Source organism: Bos mutus, chromosome X (genome assembly GCF_027580195.1).
Source record: "Bos mutus isolate GX-2022 chromosome X, NWIPB_WYAK_1.1, whole genome shotgun sequence".
Taxonomy (NCBI): Eukaryota; Metazoa; Chordata; class Mammalia; order Artiodactyla; family Bovidae; genus Bos; species Bos mutus.
Window position 1 is genome coordinate 32,467,037 of NC_091646.1, and position 24,872 is coordinate 32,491,908.

The following is a 24,872-nucleotide window of genomic DNA, read 5'->3' on the forward strand; positions in this document are numbered from 1 at the left end:
GCCACAGTGTACATGTATTCCCCATCCTGGACCCCCCTCCCATCTCCCTCCCCATCCCATCCCTCTGGGTCATCCCAGTGCACCAGCCCCGAGCACCCTGTCCCATGCATCGAACCTGGACTGGCAATTCGTGTCACATACGATAATATGCAAGTTTCCATGCCATTCTCCCAAATCATCCCACCCTCGCCCTCTCCCACAGAGTCCAAAAGACTGTTTTATACATCTGTGTCTCTTTTGCTGTCTCACATATAGGGTTATTGTTACCATCTTTCTAAATTCGATACATGTGTGTTAGTATACCATATTGGTGTTTTTCTTTCTGGCTTACTTCTCTCTGTATAATAGGCTCCAGTTTCATCCACCTCATTAGAACTGATTCAAAGGTATTCTTTTTAATGGCTGAGTAATATTCCATTGTGTATATGTACCACAGCTTTCTTCTTAACCATTCATCTGCTGATGGACATCTAGGTTGCTTCCATGTCCTGGCTATTATAAACAGAGCTGTGATGAACATTGGGGTACACGTGTCTCTTTCAATTCTGGTTTCCTCAGTGTGTATGCTGAACAGTGGGATTGCTGGGCCATAAGGCAGTTCTATTTCCAGTTTTTAAGGAATCTCCACACTATTCTCCATAGTGGCTGTACTAGTTTCCACTTCCACCAACAGTGTAGAGAGATCCTTTTCTCCACACCCTCTCCAGCACTTATTGCTTGTAGACTTTTGGATAGCAGCCATTCTGACTTGTGTGAAATGGCACCTCATTGTGGTTTTGATTTGCATTTCTCTGATAATGAGTGATGTTGAGCATCTTTTCATGTGTTTGTTAGCCATCTGTATGTCTTCTTTGGAGAAATGTCTGTTTAGTTCTTTGGCCCATTTTTTTGATTGGGTCGCTCATTTTTCTGGAATTGAGCTACAGGAGTTCCTTGTATATTTTGAGATTATTAATTCCTTGTCAGTTGCTTCATTTGCTATTATTTTCTCCCATTCTGAAGGCTGTCTTTTCACCTTGCTTATAGTTTCCTTTGTTGTGCAAAAGGTTTTAAGTTGAACTAGGTCCCATTTGTTTATTTTTGCTTTATTTCCATTACTCTGGGAGGTGGGTCATAGAGGATCCTGCTGTGGTTTATGTCGGAGAGAGTGTTTTGCTTATGTTTTCCTCTAGGATTTTTATAGTTTCTGGTCTTATGTTTAGATCTGTAACCCATTTTGAGTTTATTTTTGTGTATGGTGTTAGAAAGTGTTCTAGTTTCATTCTTTTACAAGAGGTTGACCAGTTTCCCCAGCACCACTTGTTAAAGAGATTGTCTTTTCTCCATTGTATATTCTTGCCTCCTTTGTCGAAGATAAGGTGTCCATAGGTGCATGGATTTATCTCTGGGCTTTGTATTTTGTTCCATTGATCTATATTTCTGTCTTTGTGCCAGTACCATACTGTCTTGATGACTGTAGCTTTGTAGTAGAGCCTGAAGTCAGGCAGGTTGATTCCTCCAGTTCCATTCTTCTTTCTCAAGATTGCTTTGGCTATTCCAGGTTTTTTGTATTTCCATACAAATTGTGAGATTATTTGTTTTAGTTCTGTGAGAAATACCGTTGGCAGCTTGATAGGGATTGCATTGAATCTATAGATTGCTTTGGGTAGTATACTCATTTTCACTATATTGATTCTTCCAATCCATGAACATGGTATATTTCTCCATCTATTTGTGTCCTCTTTGCTTTCTTTCATCAGTGTTTTATAGTTTTCTATATATAGGTCTTTTGTTTCTTTAGGTAGATATGTTCCTAACTATTTAATTCTTTTTGTTGCAATGGTGAATGGAATTGTTTCCTTAATTTCTCTTTCTGTTTTCTCATCGTTAGGGTATAGGAATGCAAGGGATTTCTCTGTGTTAATGTTATATCCTGCAACTTTACTATATTCATTGATTAGGTCTAGTAATTTTCTGGTGGAGTCTTCAGGGTTATCTATGTAGAGGTTCATGCCATCTGTAAAGAGTGAGAGTTTTACTTCTTCCTTTCCAACCTGGATTCCTTTTATTTCTTTTTCTGCTCTGATTGCTGTGGCCAAAACTTCCAAAATTCTGTTGAGTAGTAGTGGTGAGAATGGGCACCCTTGTCTTGTTCCTGACTTTAGGGGAAATGCTGTCAATTTTTCACCATTGTGGATAATGTTTGCTGTGGGTTTGTCATATATAGCTTTTATTATGTTGAGCTATGTTCCTTTTATTCCTGCTTTCTGGAGGGTTTTTTTATCATAAATGGATGTTGAATTTTGTCAAAGGCTTTCTCTGCATCTATTGAGATAATCATATGGTTTTTATCTTTCAATTTGTTAATGTGGTATATTATGTTGATTGCTTTATGGGCAGATATTGAAGAATCCTTGCATCCCTGGGATAAAGCCCACTTGGTCATGATGTATGATCTTTTAATACGTTGTTGATTCTGTTTGCTAGAATTTTGTTAAGGATTTTTGCATATATGTTCATCAGTGACACTGGCCTGTAGTTTTGTTTTGGTGGCATCTTTGTCTGGTTTTGGTATTAGGGTGATGGTAGCCTCATAGAATGAGTTTGGAAGTTTACCTTCCTCTGCAATTTTCTGGAAGAGTTTGAGTAGGATAGGTCTTAGCTCTTCTCTAAATTTGTGGTAGAATTCAGCTGTGAAGGCTTGGGTCCTGGACTTTTGTTTGCTGGAAGATTTCTGATTACAGTTTCAATTTCTGTGCTTGTGATGGGTCTGTTAAGATTTTCCATTTCTCCTTGGTTCAGTTTTGGAAAGTTGTACTTTTCTAAGAATATGTCCATTTCTTCCACGTTGCCCATTTTATTGGCATATAGTTGCTGATAGTAGTCTCTTATGATCCTTTGTATTTCTGTATTGTCTGCTGTGATCTCTCCATTTCCATTTCTAATTTTGATTTGATTCTTCTCCTTTGTTTCTTGATGAGTCTGACTAATGGTTTGTCAATTTTATTTATCTTCTCAAAGAACCAGCTTTTGGCTTTGTTGATTTTTGCTATGGTCTCTTTTGTTTCTTTTGCATTTATTTCTGCCCTACTTTTTAAGATTTCTTTCCTCCTACTAACCCTGGGGTTCTTCATTTCTTCCTTTTCTAGTTGCTTTAGGTGTAGAGTTATTTATTTGACTTTTTTCTTGTTTCTCGAGGTAAGCTTGTATTGCTATGAACCTTCCCCTTAGCACTGCTTTTACAGTGCCCCATACATTTCGGGTTGTTGTGTTTTCATTTTCAATCGTTTCTATGCATATTTTGATTTCTTTTTTGATTTCTTCTGTGATTTGTTGGTTATTGAGCAGCGTGTGGTTCAGCCTCCATGTGTTGGAATTTTTAATAGTTTTTGTCCTGTAATTGACATCTATCTTACTGCACTGTGGTCAGAAAAGATGCTTGGAATGATTTCAATTTTTTTGAATTTACCAAGGCTAGGTTGATGGCCCAGGATGTGATCTATCCTGGAGAAGGTTCCATGTGCACTTGAGAGAAAGGTGAAATTCATTGTTTTGGGGTGAAATGTCCTATAGATATCAATTAGGTTTAACTGGTCTATTGTATCATTTAAAGTTTGTGTTTCCTTGTTAATTTTCTGTTTAGTTGATCTATCCATAGGTGTGAGTGGGGTATTAAAGTCTCCCACTATCATTGTGTTACTGTTAATTTCCCCTTTCATACTTGTTAGCATTTGCCCTACACATTCATTGGTGCTCCTATGTTGGGTGCATATATATTTTAATTGCTGTATCTTATTGTATTGATCCTTTGATCATTATGTAGTGTCCTTCTTTGTCTCTTTTCATGGCCTTTATTTTAAAGTCTATCTTATCTGATATGAGTATTGCTACTCCTGATTTCTTTTGGTCTCTATTTGTGTGGAATATCTTTTTCCAGCCTTTCACTTTCAGTCTGTGTATGTCCCTTGTTTTGAGGTGGGTCTCTTGTAGACAGCATATATAGGGGTCTTGTTTTTGTGTCCATTCATCCAGTCTTTGTCTTTTGGTTGGGGCATTCAACCCATTTACATTTAAGGCAATTATTGATAAGTATGATCCCGTTGCCATTTACTTTGTTGTTTTGATTTCAAGTTTATAAACCCTTTCTGTGTTTCCTGTCTAGAGAAGATCCTTTAACATTTGTTGGAGAGCTGGTTTGGTGGTGCTGAATTCTCTCAGCTTTTGCTTGTCTGTAAAGCTTTTGATTTCTCCTTCATATTTGAATGAGATCCTTGCTGGGTACAGTAATCTGGGTTGTAGATTTTTCTCTTTCATCACTTTAAGTATGTCTTGCCATTCCCTTCTGTCCTCAAGAGTTTCTATTGAAAGATCAGCTCTTATCCTTATGGGAATCCCCTTGTGTGTTATTTGTTGTTTTTCCCTTGCTGCTTTTAATATGTGTTCTTTGTGTTTGATCTTTGTTAATTTGATTAGTATGTGTCTTGGGGTGTTTCGCCTTGGGTTTATCCTGTTTGGGACTCTCTGGGTTTCTTGGACTTGGGTGACTATTTCCTTCCCCATTTTAGGGAAGTTTTCAACTATTATCTCCTCAATTATTTTCTCATGGTTTTTCTTTTTGTCTTCATCTGGGACTCCTATGATTTGAACGTTGGGGCGTTTAACATTGTCACAGAGGTCTCTGAGGTTGTCCTCATTCCTTTTAATTCTTTTTTTCTTTTTTCCTCTCTGCTTCATTTATTTCTACCATTCTATTTTTTACCTCGTTTATCCTATCTTCTGCCTCCGTTATTCTACTGTTAGTTCCCAGAGTGTTTTTGATCTCATTTGTTGCATTATTCACTATACATTGACTCTTCTTTATTTCTTCTTGGTCAAAAAATAACCTTCTTGTGTGGACTTAGTAGCTATTGAGCCAAAGATAATATATGCCATACTTTTTATCCATGTTTATTGAGATATAATTGATGTATAACATTTTGTAAATATGAGGTGTACTTGTGTTGATTTGATAGTTATGTACTGCAGTATGATCACCACTAGTAGCTAACAGAGACTAGATCTTTCTCATCACAGAGAAGAAATGGTAATTACTTGATGTGATAGATACCATACTTAACTTTCCTACCATTTGCCACTTATTAGAGGGACCTCTGTGGTTATTTTGTTACTGCTATTGCTGTTGTTTGTTGATCTTCGACATATAGATAATGAACCCAAGGCACAAATATATGAGTAAAACGTGCATAAGTATGAATTCATAAGGGCTTTCCAGGTGGCACTAGTGGTAAAGAATGCACCTGCCAATGTAGGAGACATAAGAGATACAAGTTCAATCCCTGGGTTGGGAAGATGCCTTGGAGGAGATCATGGCAACCCACTCCAGTATTCCTGCCTGGAAAACCCCATGGACAGAGGAGCCTGGTGGGCAACAGTCCATGGGGTTGCACAGAGTCAGACATGACTGAAATGACTTAGCACACACACACGCATGAATTCATAAAGACAATACTAGAGGATGATAATATCCAGTTGATTGTAGTTACTCCGATTTCCTTTGAGGATTGGAACCTAAGAATGTTTGCTTCAGAAAAGGTAGAATAAAACGTGTTTTAGATGTCTGGCTCAATGTCATCAATATACAAAACCACCCACAGCCCTGCATTCTCATTCTCTGGGACACAGAAAGAAGAATATGAGGAAATGGGATGAGAAACAGTTGGACAGGTGTTGAGGTCCAAATATTGACTAGCTCTTTTCTCTCTGACCACTACTGTAGATACACAGTTAGCTGTGCCTTTAATTTAACCCTTTCTAGTCAATGGGGAGAGCCAAGGCATTAGCAGTACAGTGAGAGTGGTTGAGTTCAGGCTATGGCATCAACCAGACCTGGATTTGCATCCCAGCTGAAATATACATTAGCTTTGTGATCTTGGAAAAGAACTTCTCAGTACCTCAGTTTTTTTCATCTGTAGAATGGAACTAGTAATAAAACCTGCCAATTAGTATTGCTTAGGGATTAACTTGGGCTTCCAGGTGGCCCTAGTGATAAAAAACTCACCTGCCAGTGCCGGAGACGTAAGAGCCATGGGTTCGATCCCTGGGTCGGGAAGATTCTCTGGAGGAAAGAATGGCAACCCACTCCAGTATTCTTGCCTGGAGAATCCCATAGATAGGGAAGCCTGGCAGGCTACAGCCCATGGCGTCACAAAGAGTCAGACACCACTGAAGTGGCTTAGCACACACACAGGGATTAAGTTACATGATATATTTAAAGCACTTGGATACTTTCTGGAACATATGAGGTGTTCAATAAATGCTGGTTATTATTCTTATCATTTTAGCCTTTGTCGTCATCATCATCATCGTTTTATGCCTTATGCTTTCTAAAGTTACCTTTGCTCAGGATCTCATTCTTTCCAACCTCCTTGGGGATTTCTCCTGCCTATCAACTTCTCAGTTCTTAAATCTCTATTTTTGTACACTTCCTTTGACTCTGTCTTCCTCTACTTACAGCCCCACCTTATTACTCACCCTCACAGCTAGACTTATTAAAATAATTATCTACATTTGGTATCTTTTCATTCTCACTTCTTATTCACTCTTCAAACCCATAGTCAGCTAGTTTATCCAACCCCCTCTCAATTAAAATTACTCTGTCCAAAGTCACCAGCAAGTAACTTATTGCCATCTCCAGTGTGTACCTTTCAGTCTTTATCTCATTTGAATCCTGGGGCCATTAACCTCTACCTCTTCTTGAATAGCCTTTCTTTTCTAGTTTTCCTTCTACATCTATAGTCAGTTTTCCTCAGTCTCCTATGCTGTCTTATTTTCTTTTATCTGTGTCATAAATATTGTTGTTCCTCAAAATTTTCTCCTTCTCCTTCTTCTCTCGCTTGAAATTATCTCTCCAAATGACTGCTGTGCTCTTGGCTTTAGCCATCACCTACAGATAGCTACAGACAGGACTTCCCTGGTGGCTCAGACAGTAAAGCATTTGCCTAAAATGCAGGAGACCCGGGTTCAATCCCTGGATCAGGAAGATCTCCTGAAGAAGGAAACAGCAACTCACTCCAGTACTCTTGCCTGGAAAACCCATGGACGGAGGAGCCTGGTGGGCTACAGTCCATGGGGTCGCAAAGAGTCAGACACGACTGAGTGACTTCACTTCACTTCACAGACAGCTACAAAATCTACCTCTCTTCTAAGATAAACATCTTCCACTTACTAAATAATCCTAACCTAGAAATTTTGCAGAAAGCTCAACATAGCCAGGACTGACCTTATTCATTTTAATTATATTTACCCTATATTCTCCTTGATTTTATTCCTTCTACCTTTATTTATGTTTATCACTTATTTTACTTCGTTGTTTACTTTTCCTTATTTTTGTTTTTTTCCCTAAATTACTATTGATTTTATTTTTCCCTTGTTAATTGGAAATTATTACTTTAGGTTTCCAGTCCATTAATAATTGACTTGCCTTTTCCTATTAATTTTTCAGTCATATGTAACTTAATTATTTCAAAATGTCCCTAAACTGAACGACTTCCTCAACCCTTCACAGCCCCTTATTACCATCGAATTATGCATCTGCCTCATTCTCTTGGCAAATGGGCATTATTACTTGTCAAGTTGCCCAGGGGAAAAACCTACAGTCATTCTAGATTTTTGCCTATTCTTCATCCTCCACATCTAATCATTTATTTCTTAGATGTGTCCTCTTTTCTATAAGCTCAAGTTCTCAGTATTTTTCTCTCCAGTTTCAGTTATCCATGTTGTTTTTCATGTTTTTGTCATCTTGCTTCTCACCAGTTAATCTTGCATCTTAGTTTAAAATCCTGTGATTCTCTGTGCTAAGCCAACAGAAACTTATCACTCTCTTCCTTGAATATACCTTGCTGTTCTACATTGATATGTTTGGTCATACCTTTTTCCTGCCTGAAATGCCCTCTCCTCACCTCAATCTCATTCCAGCCCAAGCCTTGCTCATTCTTTAAAACTAAGCAAAATCGTTCTCATCCACATCTCAAAAAATTTATCTATACAACATTCCACTACAATAATTTCCTCTTTTTGTGGCTCCACTGTCTTGTATACAACTTTATTATAGTGCCTATCATATTTTATCTGTACTTACTTGGTTCATTCTTCTAGATAGACTATGGGCTTCTTTAAAAGAGAGACTATATCTTATTCATACCTGTATTGCCCAAGTCTGACACATACAGGTTTCAGTACATGTTAAATATGTTTAGAAGGAAACCTTAGTGACATTAATATGGCAAAGTACACAAAAAAGTACAACTGGAAGACAATTGGGAAATGAGATTTATTTCTTAATGAAAAGAAAATGACACAAGTAGAATCAGTAATCATTTTATATATTTTTTTCTAAAAGTTTTATGTATTCTCTTTTCTCCACTGAACAGAGTAATTTAATTTTTCCTTTCTTTAGCATTCAAGTGTTTCACTGTCTTAAGCATGAAGGAACAGGTGGCAGGACACTGCTAGTTGATGGATTCTATGCAGCAGAACAAGTACTTCAAAAGGCACCTGAGGAATTTGAACTCCTCAGTAAAGTGCCATTGAAGCATGAATATATTGAAAATGTTGGAGAATGTCAAAACCACATGATTGGGGTTGGGCCAGTCTTAAATATCTACCCATGGAATAAAGAGCTCTATTTGATCAGGTGAGTACCAAAGAACTATCCCTCAATGTAATATATTTGCCAGATATTAGTTTTCTAATGTAATGAAAATTCCTAAGATCCTATATCTGTCACATTTTAATATTGGTATTCCATAGCTTTTTATTAGTACAATTTCTATTCTTATTAAAATTCCCATGGAATAATAAATAGGCCAACAGCCAAGGAACACTAGATTGGAGGGGTAGATATTTCACATGGCATTTAAAAATGAAAACACTTTTAAAACAAAACAAAAAAAAAGCCAGTTATTAAATTGTGCTCAGTGATCAAGCAGCTAGGGTGCCTAAAGGCATGATAACCACATTTGACTCTTGTCCAGATTTATGCATTTCTCCTGACCTGTGTATATTGCCACCTAGTATCTTATACAGTCATAAAGCACATCATATCCAAAACTGAACTTGTCATCTCCACTCATTTCAAGCCTGCTCCTTCACACACAATTATGAAGATAAAAATAAATTGTTGCCCCTGTATTGTAGTAGGAACTACATAAATCCTAAATCACTTCCCTGGGATAAGCGCCCACTGGAAAACTCTCCCTCCATCATTTCTTGTATCTCAATTGCCTAGAACAATGAGTAGGTGCTCAATATTTTCCCCAACATTTTATTATGAAACTTTTAAATACAAAAAAGTTGAAAGCATTTACAAGGAAAACTTGTATACCTACCACCGAGATTCTACCATTAAGATATTACTATACTTGCTTTGGGCTTCCCTGGTAGCTCAGCTGGTAAAGAATCCACCTGCAGTGCAGGAGACCCCAGCTTGATTCCTGGGCGGGGAAGATCCCCTAGAGGAGGGATAGGCTACCCACTCCAGTATTCTTGCCTGGAGAATCCCCATGGACAGAGGAACCTGGCAGGCTACAGTCCATGGGGTTGCAAAGAGTCGAACATGACTGAGCGACTAAACACAGCACAGCACATACTTGCTTTATTACCTATATATCTATGTTTCTATCCTTCTGTTTATAAATTAATCTTATTTTTGATACATTGCACAGAACATTGAAGGTATATGTCTCCCAATATACTTCAACATTTATAACTTTAAGTCTAACATTCACTATTTGTTTACAGATGTTTAATTTTGATATAAAATATACATACAATGTATATACATACAATGTTGGTATAAATACTGAATATACACTTGCTGAGTTTTTAGAACTGCATACACCTATGTAACCCAAATGCCTATCAAGATATAGACTATTACCATCACTACAGAAAGTACCTTTATACCCCTTTTCAGCCCAACCCTACACACACACACAGAGGAAACATCTGTTTTTATTTTTTACCACCATAGATTTGTTTTGCCTGTTCTAGAAATTCACATCCTGGAACAAATCCATTCTTTTATGAATAAACACCTGGGCTGTTTCCTGTTTGGGATTATTATGAATAAAGCTGCCATCAATGTTCATGTAAAACTATCGTTGTAGATATGTGTTTTCATTTCACACATATAAATACCTAAGAGTGGAACCACTGGATCATAGAGTACGTGACTTTTTAGTTTCATTAGCAACTACTAATGTGTTCCATTTTACAGTTGTCAACAATGTACAAAAGTTGTAGCTTCTCCACATCCTTGCTAATACTTGGTGTTTTCAGTCATTAATTATAGCCATTATATTGGATATCTCCTTGGTGTTCTACTGTGTATTTTTTGGTGACTGATGATGTTGAGCTTATTTCCATGTGCATATTGGCCATTCATATATCTTCTTTTGCTAAGTAACTAGTTAGATTTTTGCCCACTTTTTCACTGGATTGTCTTTTCATTATTGAGTTGTCTCAGCCTTTCCTATCCATTTTGATATGTTTTTTATTTCTCATTCACCAATATGTAGGAGTTACTCAGTTTCCAGATTTCTTTCATAGGGAATTGTTCTCTGTGTAACTAGATTTGTTTCTATCATGGACCAGAACCTCCAGCACTATTTGTAATAGTTACAAACTGGAAATTACTTACACATCTGTCAATAGAATGGATGAATGGGTGAAAGTCCCTCAGTCATGTCCAAAAGTCCCTCAGTTGTGTCCAACTCTTTGTGATCCCATGGACTATAGGGCCCATGGAATTCTCCAGGCCAGAATACTGGAGTGGGTAGCCGTTCCCTTCTCCAGAGGATCTTCCCAACCCAGGGATCGAACCCAGGTCTCCCACACTGCAGGCAGATTCTTTATTAGCTGAGCCACAAGGGAAACCTTGAATGGATGAATACATTGTGGTATAGTCCCACAATAAAATTCTGTTCAACATGAAGGATGAACTATTTACATGTGGTACAATAATGATAAATCTTATAAATATAACATTAAATGAAAGAAGCCAGACACAAAAGAGTACATACTATAGTATTCCATTTATATAAAGTTTTATAAATAAGCAAACTAACCTGTGATTACAGAAGTCATGATGGTATAACAGTTATCCTTGGATGAGGTGAGAGACATACCATGTGGCATGGCCCAAAAATATATTAAAACAAACAAAACATAATATTCTAAGATAGTAGAAACCAGCTAGAACTTTCTTCTATCCCCTACCCTCAGATTTTTCAAAGGAAAAAAAATATGGTCAACAGGCAATGGAACTCTTCTCTAAAATCATATAGTCTTGAGAGAACATTAGCTTATTATTGCCACATCATCATGGGACAACTAATGAATATAGGGAAAGCCTTATATAAAATTGCCCCATCAGCAACAGATGTTTTAACATGTTTTGGGGAAAATCTTTCTTTCTCACAATTTCACCTTAGGTACAACAACTATGACCGGGCTGTCATAAATACTGTACCTTATGATGTTGTCCATCGTTGGTATACAGCACACCGGACTCTAACCAGAGAGTTGAGGAGGCCTGAGAATGAGTTTTGGGTCAAACTCAAGCCTGGCAAGGTGGGTGCCAAGCTCAATAGATGTCACTTAAGCAGTGAAGAGTGAGGACTTATGGAATATGTGAGTCAAAACGTTACAAAGGAAAAAAAAGAAGAGAGTCCTGGGTATTGGCCCTAGTCCTACCACTTACTTACCGAATGACCCAGAAGCAGGCTCCCCCGAGTATCTACCCATCAATGATTCTATTTGTATGATGAAGGAGTTGAACTTGATAGTCCCTAAGAGTCCATCTGGCTTCATGATTCCTTTTTTTTTTTTTTTTTTTGCTCTTCATATTTCCTCTGGATAAAGAATATTTCTAGCTTAGTGTAAGACAGTGAAACAGTTTAACTCTTTGAGAGAGAGAGAGAATTAAAAGAAAAGAACAAAAGAAACCAATGATCTGGTTTGCTTTGATAAAAGAATAATTACTCAAGAAATATAACCTCCTCAGATACAGGGCCTGTTACCTACTGTTGCCTTTGTTATTTCCATTTAGCCTAATACAGAGCTATGCACTTCCTAGTTGTCAAATGTTTAAAGAAAGAAAGAAAGTGAAGCCACTCAGTCGTGTCTGACTCTTTGTGACTCCATAGACTATAGCCCACCAGGCTCCTCCATCCATGGAATTTTCTAGGCAAGAGTACTGGAGTCAAATGTTTACTTAAAAGAAAAAAAAAATCTCATTTAATGTAATCAGAGAACAACCTAAAGTTTTTATTTTAAATGATCTCTTCTGATTTATGATTCCTATGTTCTGTGTTTGTTCTGAGTATTTTTCCTTTCTCTTTTTTTTTCCCCCATTCACAGGTACTATTTATAGACAACTGGCGTGTCCTACATGGCAGGGAATCCTTCACAGGCTACCGCCAACTCTGTGGCTGCTATTTAACAAGGGATGATGTATTAAACACTGCTCGTCTCTTGGGCCTTCAGGCTTAAAATTGATGGCATTGAGATTATGAACATACCTGACACCCTGGCTATCAGAATTTCATTTCATATCAGCAGAATAATATTATGTCAATACCGACTTCAAATTGTCTCATGTCATCACATGAAACTAAAGCCTCCCCTTTTTCTAGTAAGGAAAACCTTAGAGATAGGCCATCTCATATGGTATCTCTCTTCCCCAAGTTACAACATGGACTCGTTTGGTTTTTAGATCCTTTGATGTAATTTTGGTCAATCTTCTTCAGAAATATAATCATCACATTGATGAGAATCAATAATAGTCACTAGGTAAAAATTTGTTTCAACAGGATCTGTCAGAAAGAAGAGCATTATAGGAATAACAGAGTCTAACTAGAGCAGAAATTTGCAACATTTTTTGGTCTTAAGACATCTAAACACGTAAACGTTATTGAGGACACCAAAAGGTGCTTAGATGTGGGTTATATCTATTGTTACTAATTATATTAGATATGAAGACTTAGAAATATTTAAAATTTAAGAATAAAAAAGCATACATCCATCAGAGAGATGACTTTATCACATGTCATATAGCCTCTGGAAAAGTCTTCTGTACATTCATTAGATAATTAAATGGAAAAGGCAATATCATCTTAATATTGTTATTAAAAATATTTTATTGATAATACATAGACCCACTAAAAGAATCTCAGGGACTGTTCCAGGTGTCTTTAGACTACACTTTTGAGAACCAGTGGCCCAGAGCAGCAGTCCCCAAGCTTTTTGGCACCAGGGGCTGGTTTCATGGAAGACAGTTTTTCCAAGAACTGGACCAGGGTGGCGGGAGTGGGGGGTGTGTGGTTTCGAGACAATTCAAGTACAACAATGAGCAAAGGCTGTAAATAGGAAGTTTCGCTCACTCACCCACTGCTCACCTGCTGCTGTGTGGCCTGGTTCCTCACCTGGTTAGGGACCCCTTGGTTTAACTGAAACCTTAAATTTTTCTCTGTGGTCTCCTAGAACTATAGATATTGTAGGAATTGCTTCATAGCACAAGCTCAATGATAAGGTGGGAACTGAATACATAGTATTTTATCTTGTGAGAAGAATTATCTCTTCTAAATCATCTCTCGAGGAGTAAAACTAAGAAATCACAATAGTTCCTGTGGAACAAACCCATCAGTTTGGTAATTCTGTGAGGGATAATTGCACAAAGGTTTTAGAGATTTCTGAGGTTCCATATGATAATTCACATATGCACATACATACACACATACATGTGCATGCCCACATGCACACAAAACAGTAAGTGGAGATTACTATCCAAACTTGCATTTTAATTTTTGAAGGAATTTAGGATGCAATATTTTCCTCCATTTCTACTGCTCTCTTTTTCTGTCTTAAAATATTATACATATCAACTGCCAAGATTTGGCTGGGTTAAGTATACTTTGTTATTTATTTTTAATGATTTTCCTTTATATGTGGAGAGAGAGAGGGAAAAAGAGACAGAAGGATAGATGTGAGATTTATTTTCTCTTGGCTTTCATTGAAAATGAAGTTGTACAATAACCACATTGACTGCTATAGAATGATGTAAGACAATCCAGGCTAGGATGTATGTAAGAGGAAAAAAGCATTATTAGTGAGGATAGAAGTCACAAATCAAAGTCAGTATTCTCTGACAGGGAATAGAGCCTAATCTGATGTTTACAGAAAGTTCTTAATTCACATTTAACAATTTATACATTATTTTATTGACCCATCCAGGGCACAAAACTATGTTCTCAAATATTTCTGCATTTTGATTGTACTACATAGGAATCCTTAGGGGTCTTCCATGAAAAGTGTTTTCCTCTTAAGTCAAAGGATTGATGATTAAGTTCATGTATTAAAGAGTATTTGTTGTTGTTTAGTCACTAAGTGGTGTCTGAGTCTTTGCAACCCCACGGACTGTAGCCCACCAGGTTCCTCTGTCCATGGGGTTCTCCAGGAATACTGGAGTAGGTTGCCATGCTCTCCTCCAGGGAATCTTCCTGACCCAAGAACAAACTCACATATCTTATGTATCCTGCACTGGCAGGTGGATCCTTTACCACCTGGGAAGCCCTTTACTATAATTATAAAATCCTCCACATCTGTTACAATCTGTCCCCCACTCACAAGACATCTAGTCTAAATCATTATGGTAATAGTGTAGAGTATCTACTTTGCTCTACTGGCAAAGACTCCATTTTTCTGTTCTCCAGAACAAGTATATGATATCACTTATATGAGGAATCTTTAAAAAAAAAAAAAAAAAAGAGCTTATTTACAAAACAGAAACAGAATTACATAGAAAACAAAATTATGGTTACCAAAGGGGAAAGGGAGGAGGAATAAGTTGAAAGTATGAGATTAACAGATACATACTACCATATATGAGCTTACTAACTGCACGGGGAACTATATTCCATATCTTGCAATAAACTATAATGGGAAAGAATCCAAACCAAATAGCATTGCAAAGCCTTTGAAAATAGAACTACATTAAGACCACGAACCATACAGGGCTGGTCACAACATGTGGCTGGGACCCAAATGAGTGGGGGAAAAAATAAACAGAGCCGTGGGGACCTGTGGGCATATAACAAAAGGGTTGAGATTTTTCTCATTGGTGTGCTAGAGGACAGGAGAAAGAAGGTGGGACTGGAAAGTATTCAAAGAAAAAATGGCCGAAAATTTTCTGTGTGGCAAAAGACATAAACCTACAGATTGAAGAAGTTGAGTGAATCCTAGATAGAATAAGCCCAAAGAAATCCACATCAAGATATACTACCGTCAAACTTCTGAAAACTAAAGGCCTAGAAAAAAGTCTTGAAAGCAGCAAGAGAGAAACAATATCTTCCACGTATGAGGAAAACAGAGTTACATGGATTTCACATCAGAAACCACTGAGGCCAGAAGGAACTGGCACGACACTTCTCAGGTGGTGAAAGAAAAGAATCAGAATTGGTGGTTCAGACGGTAAAGAATCCACCTGCAATGCGGGAGACCTGGGTTTGATCCTTGGGTTGGGAAGATACCCTGGAGGAGGGCATGGCAACCCATTCCAGTATTCTTGCCTGGAGAAACCCCATGGACCTATGAGCTGGACAGGCTACAGTCCATGGGGTTGCACAAAGTTGGGCACAACTGAGTGACGAAGCACAGTACAGCACATATATGATGATCAAGTGAGATTTATTGGGTGAATATAATGTTGGTTCAACACATGGAAATCAATGTAATATACCATATTTATAGAATGTGGAGAAGGCACTCATGATCATCTCATAGATGTGTGTGGGGGTAAGGAGGGCGTTTGACAAAATCCAACACCAGTTGCATAAAAATGAATTCAACAAAATCCAACACCCGTTTCATAAAAATGAATTCAACAAAATAGGAATAGAAGGGAATTTCCTCAACCTAATAGAGAGCACCTAATGGAGAAGTCACAGATAGCACCATGCTGCTGCTGCTAAGTCGCTTCAGTCGTGTTCAACTCTGTGCGACCCCATAGATGGCAGCCCACCAGGCTCCTCCATCCCTGGGATTCTCCAGGCAAGAACACTGGAGTGGGTTGCCATTTCCTTCTCCAATGCATGAAAGTGAAAAGTGAAAGTGAAGTCGCTCAGTCATGTCTGACTCTTAGCGACCCCATGGACTGCAGCCTACCAGGCTCCTCTGCCCATGGGATTTGCCAGGCAAGAGTACTGGAGTGGGGTGCCATTGCCTTCTCCAAGATAGCATCATACTTAATGGTAAAAGAGTAGATGGCTTCCCTCTAGCATCAGGAACAAGACAAGGATGTCTGTTATTGTCACTTCTATTCAATATTGTATTCAAAGCTCTAGTCAGGATAATTAGGCAGGAAAAATAAAGGGATCCAGACTACAAAGGAATGAGGAAAACTATCTCTATTTTATACATAAAACAATAAAGAATCCACCAAAAATCCACAACAACCTATTCAAATATGCAATGAGCTCAGCAAAGCTGCAGAATCCAAGACCAATGTGCAATAATCAATTATGCTTCTTTCTATATGCTAGAAATGAACAACTAAAAATGAGTTTAGGAAAGTAATTCATTTTACAGTATTGTCAAAAGTAATAAAATACTGAGAAATAAATTTAACAGAAAATGTGCAAGTCTTGTACTCTAAGAACTGCAAAATGTTGCTGAAAGAAATGAAAGAGACCTAAAGGAAATGTAAACCCATCCCATGTAAGTGGATGAACATATAACATTGTTAAGATGGCCATAATCCCACAGGCAATATACAGATTCAGTCCTATGCCTGTTAGAATCTAACCTGGCTTATTTGTAAAAACTGAAAAGCTGATCCTAAAATTCATATGGAAATGCAAGGAAGGCAGATAGCCAAAACAATCTTGAGAAAGAAGAACAAAGTTGGAGAACACACACTTCCTAATTTAAGAACTTCCAACAAGACTATACCAATTCTAAAAAGTGTGGTGCTGGCATAATGGCAGTCATATAGGCCAATGTTTCAGGATTTCGAATCAAAAATAAATCCCATGTGTCTGTAAATAGTTGATTTTCAATAAGGGTGCCAAGATCATTCAGTGGAGGAATGACTAAACTCCTCAAAAAATGCTGGTGAGATGAGAGGATATCCATAAACAAAAGAATTAATTTGGACCCCTAATCTCACATTATGTAAAAGAAAATTAACACTAAATGGATCACAGACTGAAATGTAAAGAATGTAAATGAAAATGTAAATGAAACTATAAAATGCTTGTAATAAAACATGTAAATCTCCATGACTTTGAATTAGGCAATGGTTACTTAAATATGACAGCAAAAACACAAGCACAAAAAAAATTAATTGGACACTATCCAAATCAAAAACTTTGGTGCATCAAAGAATTCTATCTAGAAATTGAGAACCATAATTGAAAGAGATTCATGTACCTCAATGTGAATTGCAGCACTATTTACAATAACTAGGACATGGAAGCAACCTAGATGTCTATTAACAAATGAACGGATAAAGAAGTTGTGGTACATATATACAATGGAATATTACTCAGCCATTAAAAAGAACACATTTGAGTCAGTCCTAATGATATGGATGAACCTAGAGACTATTACACAATGAAGTAAATCAGAAAGAGAAAACTAAATATTATATATTAATGCATGCATATGGAATCTAGAAAGATGGTACTGATGAGCCTATTTGCAGGGCAGCAATAGAGATGCACCAGGACTAAGGGAAAGGAGCAGTGACCCTCACAAGAGACTGAGCCAGAACTGCCTTTGAGTGTCTGAGGGTCTCCTGCAGAAGCATGAGTCAGCAGTGACCTGCTGCGGGGACAGAGGATCTCCAGTTTTTTCATTCAAAAAAACTAAGATCATAGCAGCCAGTCCCATCACTTCATGGCAAATAGATGGGGAAACAATGGAAACAGTGACAGGCTTTATTTTCTTGGACTCCAAAATCATTGCAGATGGTGACTGCTATATTTTCATGGCGCAGCCATGAAATTAAAAGACTCTTGCTCCTTGGAAGAAAATCTATGACAAACCTATATGGTGTATTAAAAAGCAGAGATATTACTTTGCCAACAAAGTTCTGTCTAGTCAGTCTATGGTTTTTCCACTAGTCATGTATGGATGTTAGAGTTGGACTATAAAGAAAGCTGAGCACCGAAGAATTGATGCCATTGAACTGCGGTGTTAGAGAAGACTCTTGAGAGTCCCTTGGACTGCAAGGAGATCCAACCAGTCAATCCTAAAGGAAATGAACCCTGAATATTCAGTGGAAGCACTGATGCTGAAGCTGAAGCTCCAGTGTTTTGGCCACCTTTTGCAAAGATCTGACTCATTGGAAAAGACCCTGATGCTGGGAAAGATTGAAGGCAGGAGAAGAAGGGGATGACAGAGATGAGATGGTTGGATGGCATCACTGACTCAATGGACATGAGTTGGAACAAACTCCAGGATATGGTGAAGGACAGGGAAGCCTGTTGTGCTGCAGTTCATAGGGTCGCAAAGAGTGGGACACCACTGATTGACTGAACAATGACAAATGGAGATGCAGACATAGAGAACAAACTTGTGTACACAGTGGGGAAAGGAGAGGGTGGGATGAATTGAGATAGTAGCATAGAAATATATACATTACCACATGTAAAACAGATAGCCAGTGGAAATTTACCGTATATCAAAGGGAGCTCAGATCTGGTGCTCTGTACAACCTAGAGGGATGAGATGGAGTGGGAAGTGGGAAGGACGATCAGAGGATCAAGAGGGAGGGGACATATGTATACTTACGGCTGATTCATGTTGATGTATGGCAGAAGCCAATGCAACATTGTAAAGCAATTCTCCAATTAAAAGTAAATAAAGAAAAAATTACAATTAAGAACTGAGGCTAAATTATGGTTATAAAGTAGATAGTGTGTAGTATGTAATATCTCTATATACTGACAATGTAGATATAGAAGAAACTCGGAAAAAAAGAGGGGAAATCAGGAGAGGGTATGAAAAATAGAAAAATCTGTTTTTAACATTTTTTTTTTTACCCAAAGTCTAAACTTTTTACTTTGTATTGGGATATAACTGAGTAACAATTCTGTGGTAGTTTCAGGTGAACAATAAAGGAACTCAGCCATACATGTGCATGTATCCATTTTCCCCCAAACTCCCCTCTGATCCAGGTGGCCACATGACATTGAGCAGAGTTCCCTGTGCTATGCCATTGGTCCTTATTACTGATGCATTTTACATATAGCGGTGTGTAAATGACCTTCCCAAAGTCCCTGACTATCCCTTCCTTTCGGCAACCATAAGTTAATTTTCTAAGTCTGTGAGTCTCTTTCTGTTTAAAAGTAAGTTCGTTTGTGTCATTTCTTTTTAGATCCCACCTATAAGGGATGTCATACAGTATTTCTCCTTTCTGTCTGGCTTAAAAATAAAAGAAATTGAAAGGACAATCCACACAATGGGAGAAACATTTGCAAATCTGATGAGTGTACTTTCCAGAATGCATAAAGAACCATTACCAGTTAATGATAAAAAGATAAGCAACCTAATTAAATAACAGGCAAAGGACTTGAATAGGCCTTCCTCCAAAGCAGAGGTGCAAATGTCCAAGAAGCACAAGAAAAGATGCTCAATATCTTTAGCCATTCAGTTCAGCTCAGTCGCTCAGTCATGTCCAACTCTGCGACCTCATGAACCACAACACACCAGGCCTCCCTGTCCATCACCAACTCCCAGAGTCCACCCAAACCCATGTCCATTGAGTCAGTGATGCCATCCAGCCATCTCATCCTCTGTCGTCTCCTTCTCCTCCTGCCCCCAGTCCCTCCCAGCATCAGAATCTTTTCAAATGAGTCAGCTCTTCACATGATGTGGCCAAAGTATTGGAGTTTCAGCTTCAACATCAGTCCTTCCAGTGAACACCCAGGACTGATCTCCTTTAGGATGGACTGGTTGGATCTCCTTGCAGTCCAAGGGACTCTCAAGAGTCTTCTCAAACACCACACTTCAAAAGCATCAACTCTTGAGCACTCAGCTTTCTTTATAGTTCAACTCTCACATCCATACATGACCACTGGAAAAACCATAGCCTTGACTAGACAGACCTTTGTTGGCAAAGTAATGTCTCTGCTTTTCAATACACTATCCAGGTTGGTCATAACTTTCCTTCCAAGGAGTAAGTGCCTTTTAATTTCATGGCTGCAATCACCATCTGCAGTGATTTTGGAGCCCTCCAAAATAAAGTCAACAACTGTTTTCACTGTTTCTCCATATATTTGCCATTAAGTGATGGGACCAGATGCCATAATCTTAATTTTTTGAATGTTGAGCTTTAAGCCAACATTTTCACTCTTTTCTTTCACTTTCATCAAGAGGCTCTTTAGTTCTTCACTTTCCGCCATAAGGGTGGTATTATCTGCATATCTGAGGTTATTGATATTTAGCCATTAAAGAAATGCAAATAAAAATCACCATGAGATACCACTTCACACCCACTACAATGGTTATTACAAGCAAAACAAACAAAAAATAGCAAGTTTTGGAGAAGATGTGGACAAACTGGGACCCTAATTCACTGCTTGTTGAGAATGCAAAAATGGCAGACCACTGTGGAAATCAGTGAGGTGGGCAGTTCCTCAATAAAAGAAACATAAAATTACCATTGTGTTGTTGTTCAGTCACCCAGTCATGGAGTGACACACAACAGGCCTCCCTGTCCCTGACCATCTCCTGAAGTTTGCCCAAGTTTATGTCCATAGCATTGGTGATGCCATCCAGACATATCCTCTGACGTCCTCTTCTCCTTCTACCCTCAATCTTTCCAAGCATCAGGGGCTTTTCCAATGAGTTGACTGTTCCATCAGATGACAAAATACTGGAGCTTCAACATTAGTTCTTCCAACAAGTATTCAGGATTGATTTCCTTAAGACTTACTGGTTTGATCTCCTAGCTGTCCAAGGGACTTTCAGGAGTCTCCACCACCACAGTCTGAAGGCATCAATTCTTTGGTGTTCTGCTAAATTTACAGTAAAGATCTCACAACTGTACATGAGCACTGGGAAGACCATAGCCTTGTCTATACAGACCTTTGTCAGCAATTTCTCTGCTTTTCAACACACTGTCTAGGTTTGTCATCAGCTTTTCTTCCAAGGAGCAAGCATCTTTTAATTTCATGGCTGCAGTCACCATACACAGTGACTTTGGAGCCCCAGAGGACAAAATCTATCACTACATCCACATTTTCCCCTTCTATTTGCCATGAAGTTATGGGACTGGATGACATGAATGTAGGTTTTTGAATGTTGAGTTTTAAGCCAGATCTTTCACTCTCTTCTTTCACCCTCAAGAGGTTCTTTAGTTCCTCTTCACTTTTTGACATTAGAGTGGTATCATTTGCATATCTGAGGTTGTTGGCATTTCTCCCAGCAATCTTGATTCCAGCTTGTGATTGATTCAGCTCAGCATTTGGCATGAATCAGTTCAGTTCAGTCACTCAGTCATGCCCGACTCTTTGCGACCCCATGAATCGCAGCATGCCAGGCCTCCCTATCCATCACCAACTCCCAGAGTTCACCCAGACTCACGTCCATTGAGTCAGTGATGCCATCCAGTCATCTCATCCTCTGGCGTCCCCTTCTCCTCCTGCCCCCAATCCCTCCCAGCATCAGGGTCTTTTCCAATGAGTCAACTCTTCACATGAGGTGGCCAAAGTACTGGAGATTCAGTTTCAGCATCATTCCTTCCAAAGAAATCCCAGGGCTGATCTCCTTCAGAATGGACTGGTTGGATCTCCTTGCAGTCCAAGGGACTCTCAAGAGTCTTCTCAAACACCACAGTTCAAAAGCATCAATTCTTCGGCGCTCAGCCTTCTTCACAGTCCAACTCTCACATCCATACATGACCACAGGAAAAACCATAGCCTTGACTAGATGGACCTTTGTTGGCAAAGTAATGTCTCTGCTTTTCAATACGCTATCCAGGTTGGTCATAACTTTCCTTCCAAGGAGTAAGTGTCTTTTAATTTCATGGCTGCAGTCACCATCTGCTCTGCATATAAGATAAATAAGCAGGATGACAATATACAGCCTTGTCATACTCCTTTCTGAATATTGAACCAGTATTTTGTTCCATGTCCCAGTCTAACTGTTGCTTCTTGACCTGCATACAGGTTTCTCAGGAGACAGGTAAGGTGATCTGGTATGGTTTCCCATCTCTTTAAGAATTTTCCACAGTTTGCTATGATCCACACAGTCAGTGGTTTTCCTCTTATTTATTTGCATTGTTCTTTTAATAAGTCTTCCTTATCTCTCCATGCTATTCTCTGGAACTCTGCATTCAGTTGGGTATATCTTTCCCTTTCCCATTTGCCTTTTGATTCTCTTCTTTGCTCAGTTGTTTGTAAAACCTCCTCAGACAACCACTTTGCCTTCTTGCATTCCTCTTTTGGGGGGATAATTTTGGTCACTGCCTACTGTACAATGTTATGAACCCCTGTCCATAGTCCTTCAGGCACTCTTTCTACTACATCTAATCACTTGAATCTATTCATCACCTCCAGTGTATAATCATAAGGGATTTGGTTTAAGTTATACCTGAATGGCCTGTTGGTTTTCCCTACATTCTTCCTGTACATTCATTCACTACATTCTTCTTCCCATTCTTTCCCTACTTTCTTCCCTTCCATTCTACCTGTATGCCTGGATTTTGCAATCAAGAGCTCATGATCTGAGCCACAGTCAGCTCCACGTCTTGTTTTTGCTGACTGTATAGAACTTCTGCATCTTTGGCTGCAGAAAATATAATCAATCTGATTTAGGTATTGACCATCTGATGATGTTCATATGTAGAGTTGTCTCTTGTGTTGTTGGAAGAGAGTGTTTGCTATGACCAGTGCATTCTGTTGGCAAAACACTGTTAGCCTTTGCCCTGCTTCATCTTGTACTCCAAGGCCAAATTTGCCTGTTATTTTGGGTGTCACTTGACTTCTTACTTTTGCATTCCAGTCCCCTATGATGAAAAGGACATCTTTTTTTTTTTTTTTTTTGGTGTTAGTTCTATAAGGTGTTTTAGGTCTTCATAGAACCATTCAACTTCAGCTTCTTAGGCATCAGTGGTTGGGACATAGACTTGGATTACTGTGATGTTGAATGGTTTGCTTGGAAACAGACTGAAATCATTCTGTCATTTTTGAGATTGGACACAAGAATTCCATTTTAGTCTCTTTTGTTGACTATGAGGGCTCTTCCATTACTTCTAAGGGATTCTTGGCCACATAGTAGATATAATGGTATCTGAATTGACCTCCACTCTTTGCCAGTTGCATATTGGACACCTTCCAACCTGGGGAGCTCATCTTCCAGTGTCATCTTTTTATCTTTTCCTATTGTCCATGGAGTTCTCAAGGCAGAATACTGAAGTGGGTTGCCATTTCCTCTTCCAATGGACCATGATATGTCAGAACTCTCCAATATGACTGATCTGTCTTCAGTGGGCCTGCATGGCATGGCTCATAGCCTCATTGAGTTATGCAAGCACCTTCACCATGACAAGGCTGTGATCCATGAAGGGGGCAGGTAGCAAGGCACTGGAGATGTCAATTTGTGCAAGCAATGAAACTACATTGGTACAGTACCTAAAATTGAAATCACCACCTGATCAAGCTAATGAAAACCCACTCTCATTCTCCAAGACCATCTGTTTTCTGCATGGGCCAAATAGGCTACTTTAATGGGGATATGGAGGAAATCATCACTCCTGCATGTTTGTAGCCCTTGATGGTACTGCAAATCGCTGAAATCCACTCAGGTATGTGCAACGATTTGGTTTACTATATTTCTAGACAGAGGAAATTCTAATTGCTTCCATTTCGCCATCCATGCCAAAATAGCCCTCACTCTGCAGGTCAGGGAACAGATGAGTTGTGGACTCTGCCAGCTGCTGAATATGTCTATCCTAATTTTGCATTCTAGAACTGTGTAGACAAGCACAGGATTGGTTTGGGTTCACACTGCACCAAATGGAGGTGGGCCTAAGCTAAAATTTCATTGATCCCTTGACCTAAAATAAGCTCCTACTATGACTGATGGATCATAGTGACACTTGGGGCATGTTGGAATTACTGTGAGATCAGAGCCAGTGTCCAATAGGCCCCAAAAGGTATTCTCATAATTTAAAATCACACTCACTAAAAACCTCTAGGTCCCTTTCAGTAAGGCCAGGAAACAGACTAACAATATATATTTTGGGACAGTGTACCGAAGCATGATGGACACCTACTTCCAGATTTCAAAACTTACTCCAAAACTACAGCTATCAAAACTGTGTGGACTAGCATAAGGATAGACACATAGATCAGTGGAATAGATTTAAGAGTCTGGAAAGAAACCCATAAATATATTCATGGACATACATCCCAAAGAGTTGAAAACAGGCATTCACACAGAACCCCATAGAGGAATGTCCACCACAGTAGGCACAAGGGAGAAGGCACCCTAATGTCCATCCACTGCTGAGCAGAAACAAAACATGTGTGGTCTAGCCAAACGGCGGAATACTATTCAGCCAGGAAAAGGAAAGAAGTACTGATTTGTGCTACCACGGGCATAGACCCTATGCTCAGTGACAGCAGTCAGACACAGAAGGCCATTTATTGTATGCCTCCCAAGTCTCCAGAGTAGGCAAAGGGCTGTGGACTGGAAGCTGATGAGAGGTTGCCTGAGGTCTATGGGGGAAGGGTAGGGGAAACTGCAGGAGGGGCAGTGCGGAGTGACTGCCTGGCCGGTACAGGGGTTTCTCCTTGTGGTGGTGCCAATGTTTTGGAACTAGACAC

The 24,872-nt window shown here is 38.9% G+C and overlaps 1 protein-coding gene across 1 annotated transcript in view; it reads left to right on the plus strand.

Annotated features, from left to right (window-relative positions):
• TMLHE (trimethyllysine hydroxylase, epsilon) overlaps positions 1–14,420 on the plus strand; it is a 53,004-nt gene extending 38,584 nt beyond the window's left edge. Inside the window, exons 6-8 of the mRNA XM_005900052.3 lie at positions 8,435–8,671; positions 11,472–11,610; positions 12,400–14,420. Of these exons, the coding sequence (XP_005900114.1) occupies positions 8,435–8,671; positions 11,472–11,610; positions 12,400–12,531 (508 nt within the window). The 3' untranslated portion in view covers positions 12,532–14,420. The remainder of the gene's footprint in view (positions 1–8,434; positions 8,672–11,471; positions 11,611–12,399) is intronic.
• Positions 14,421–24,872: the final 10,452 nt, after the last annotated feature.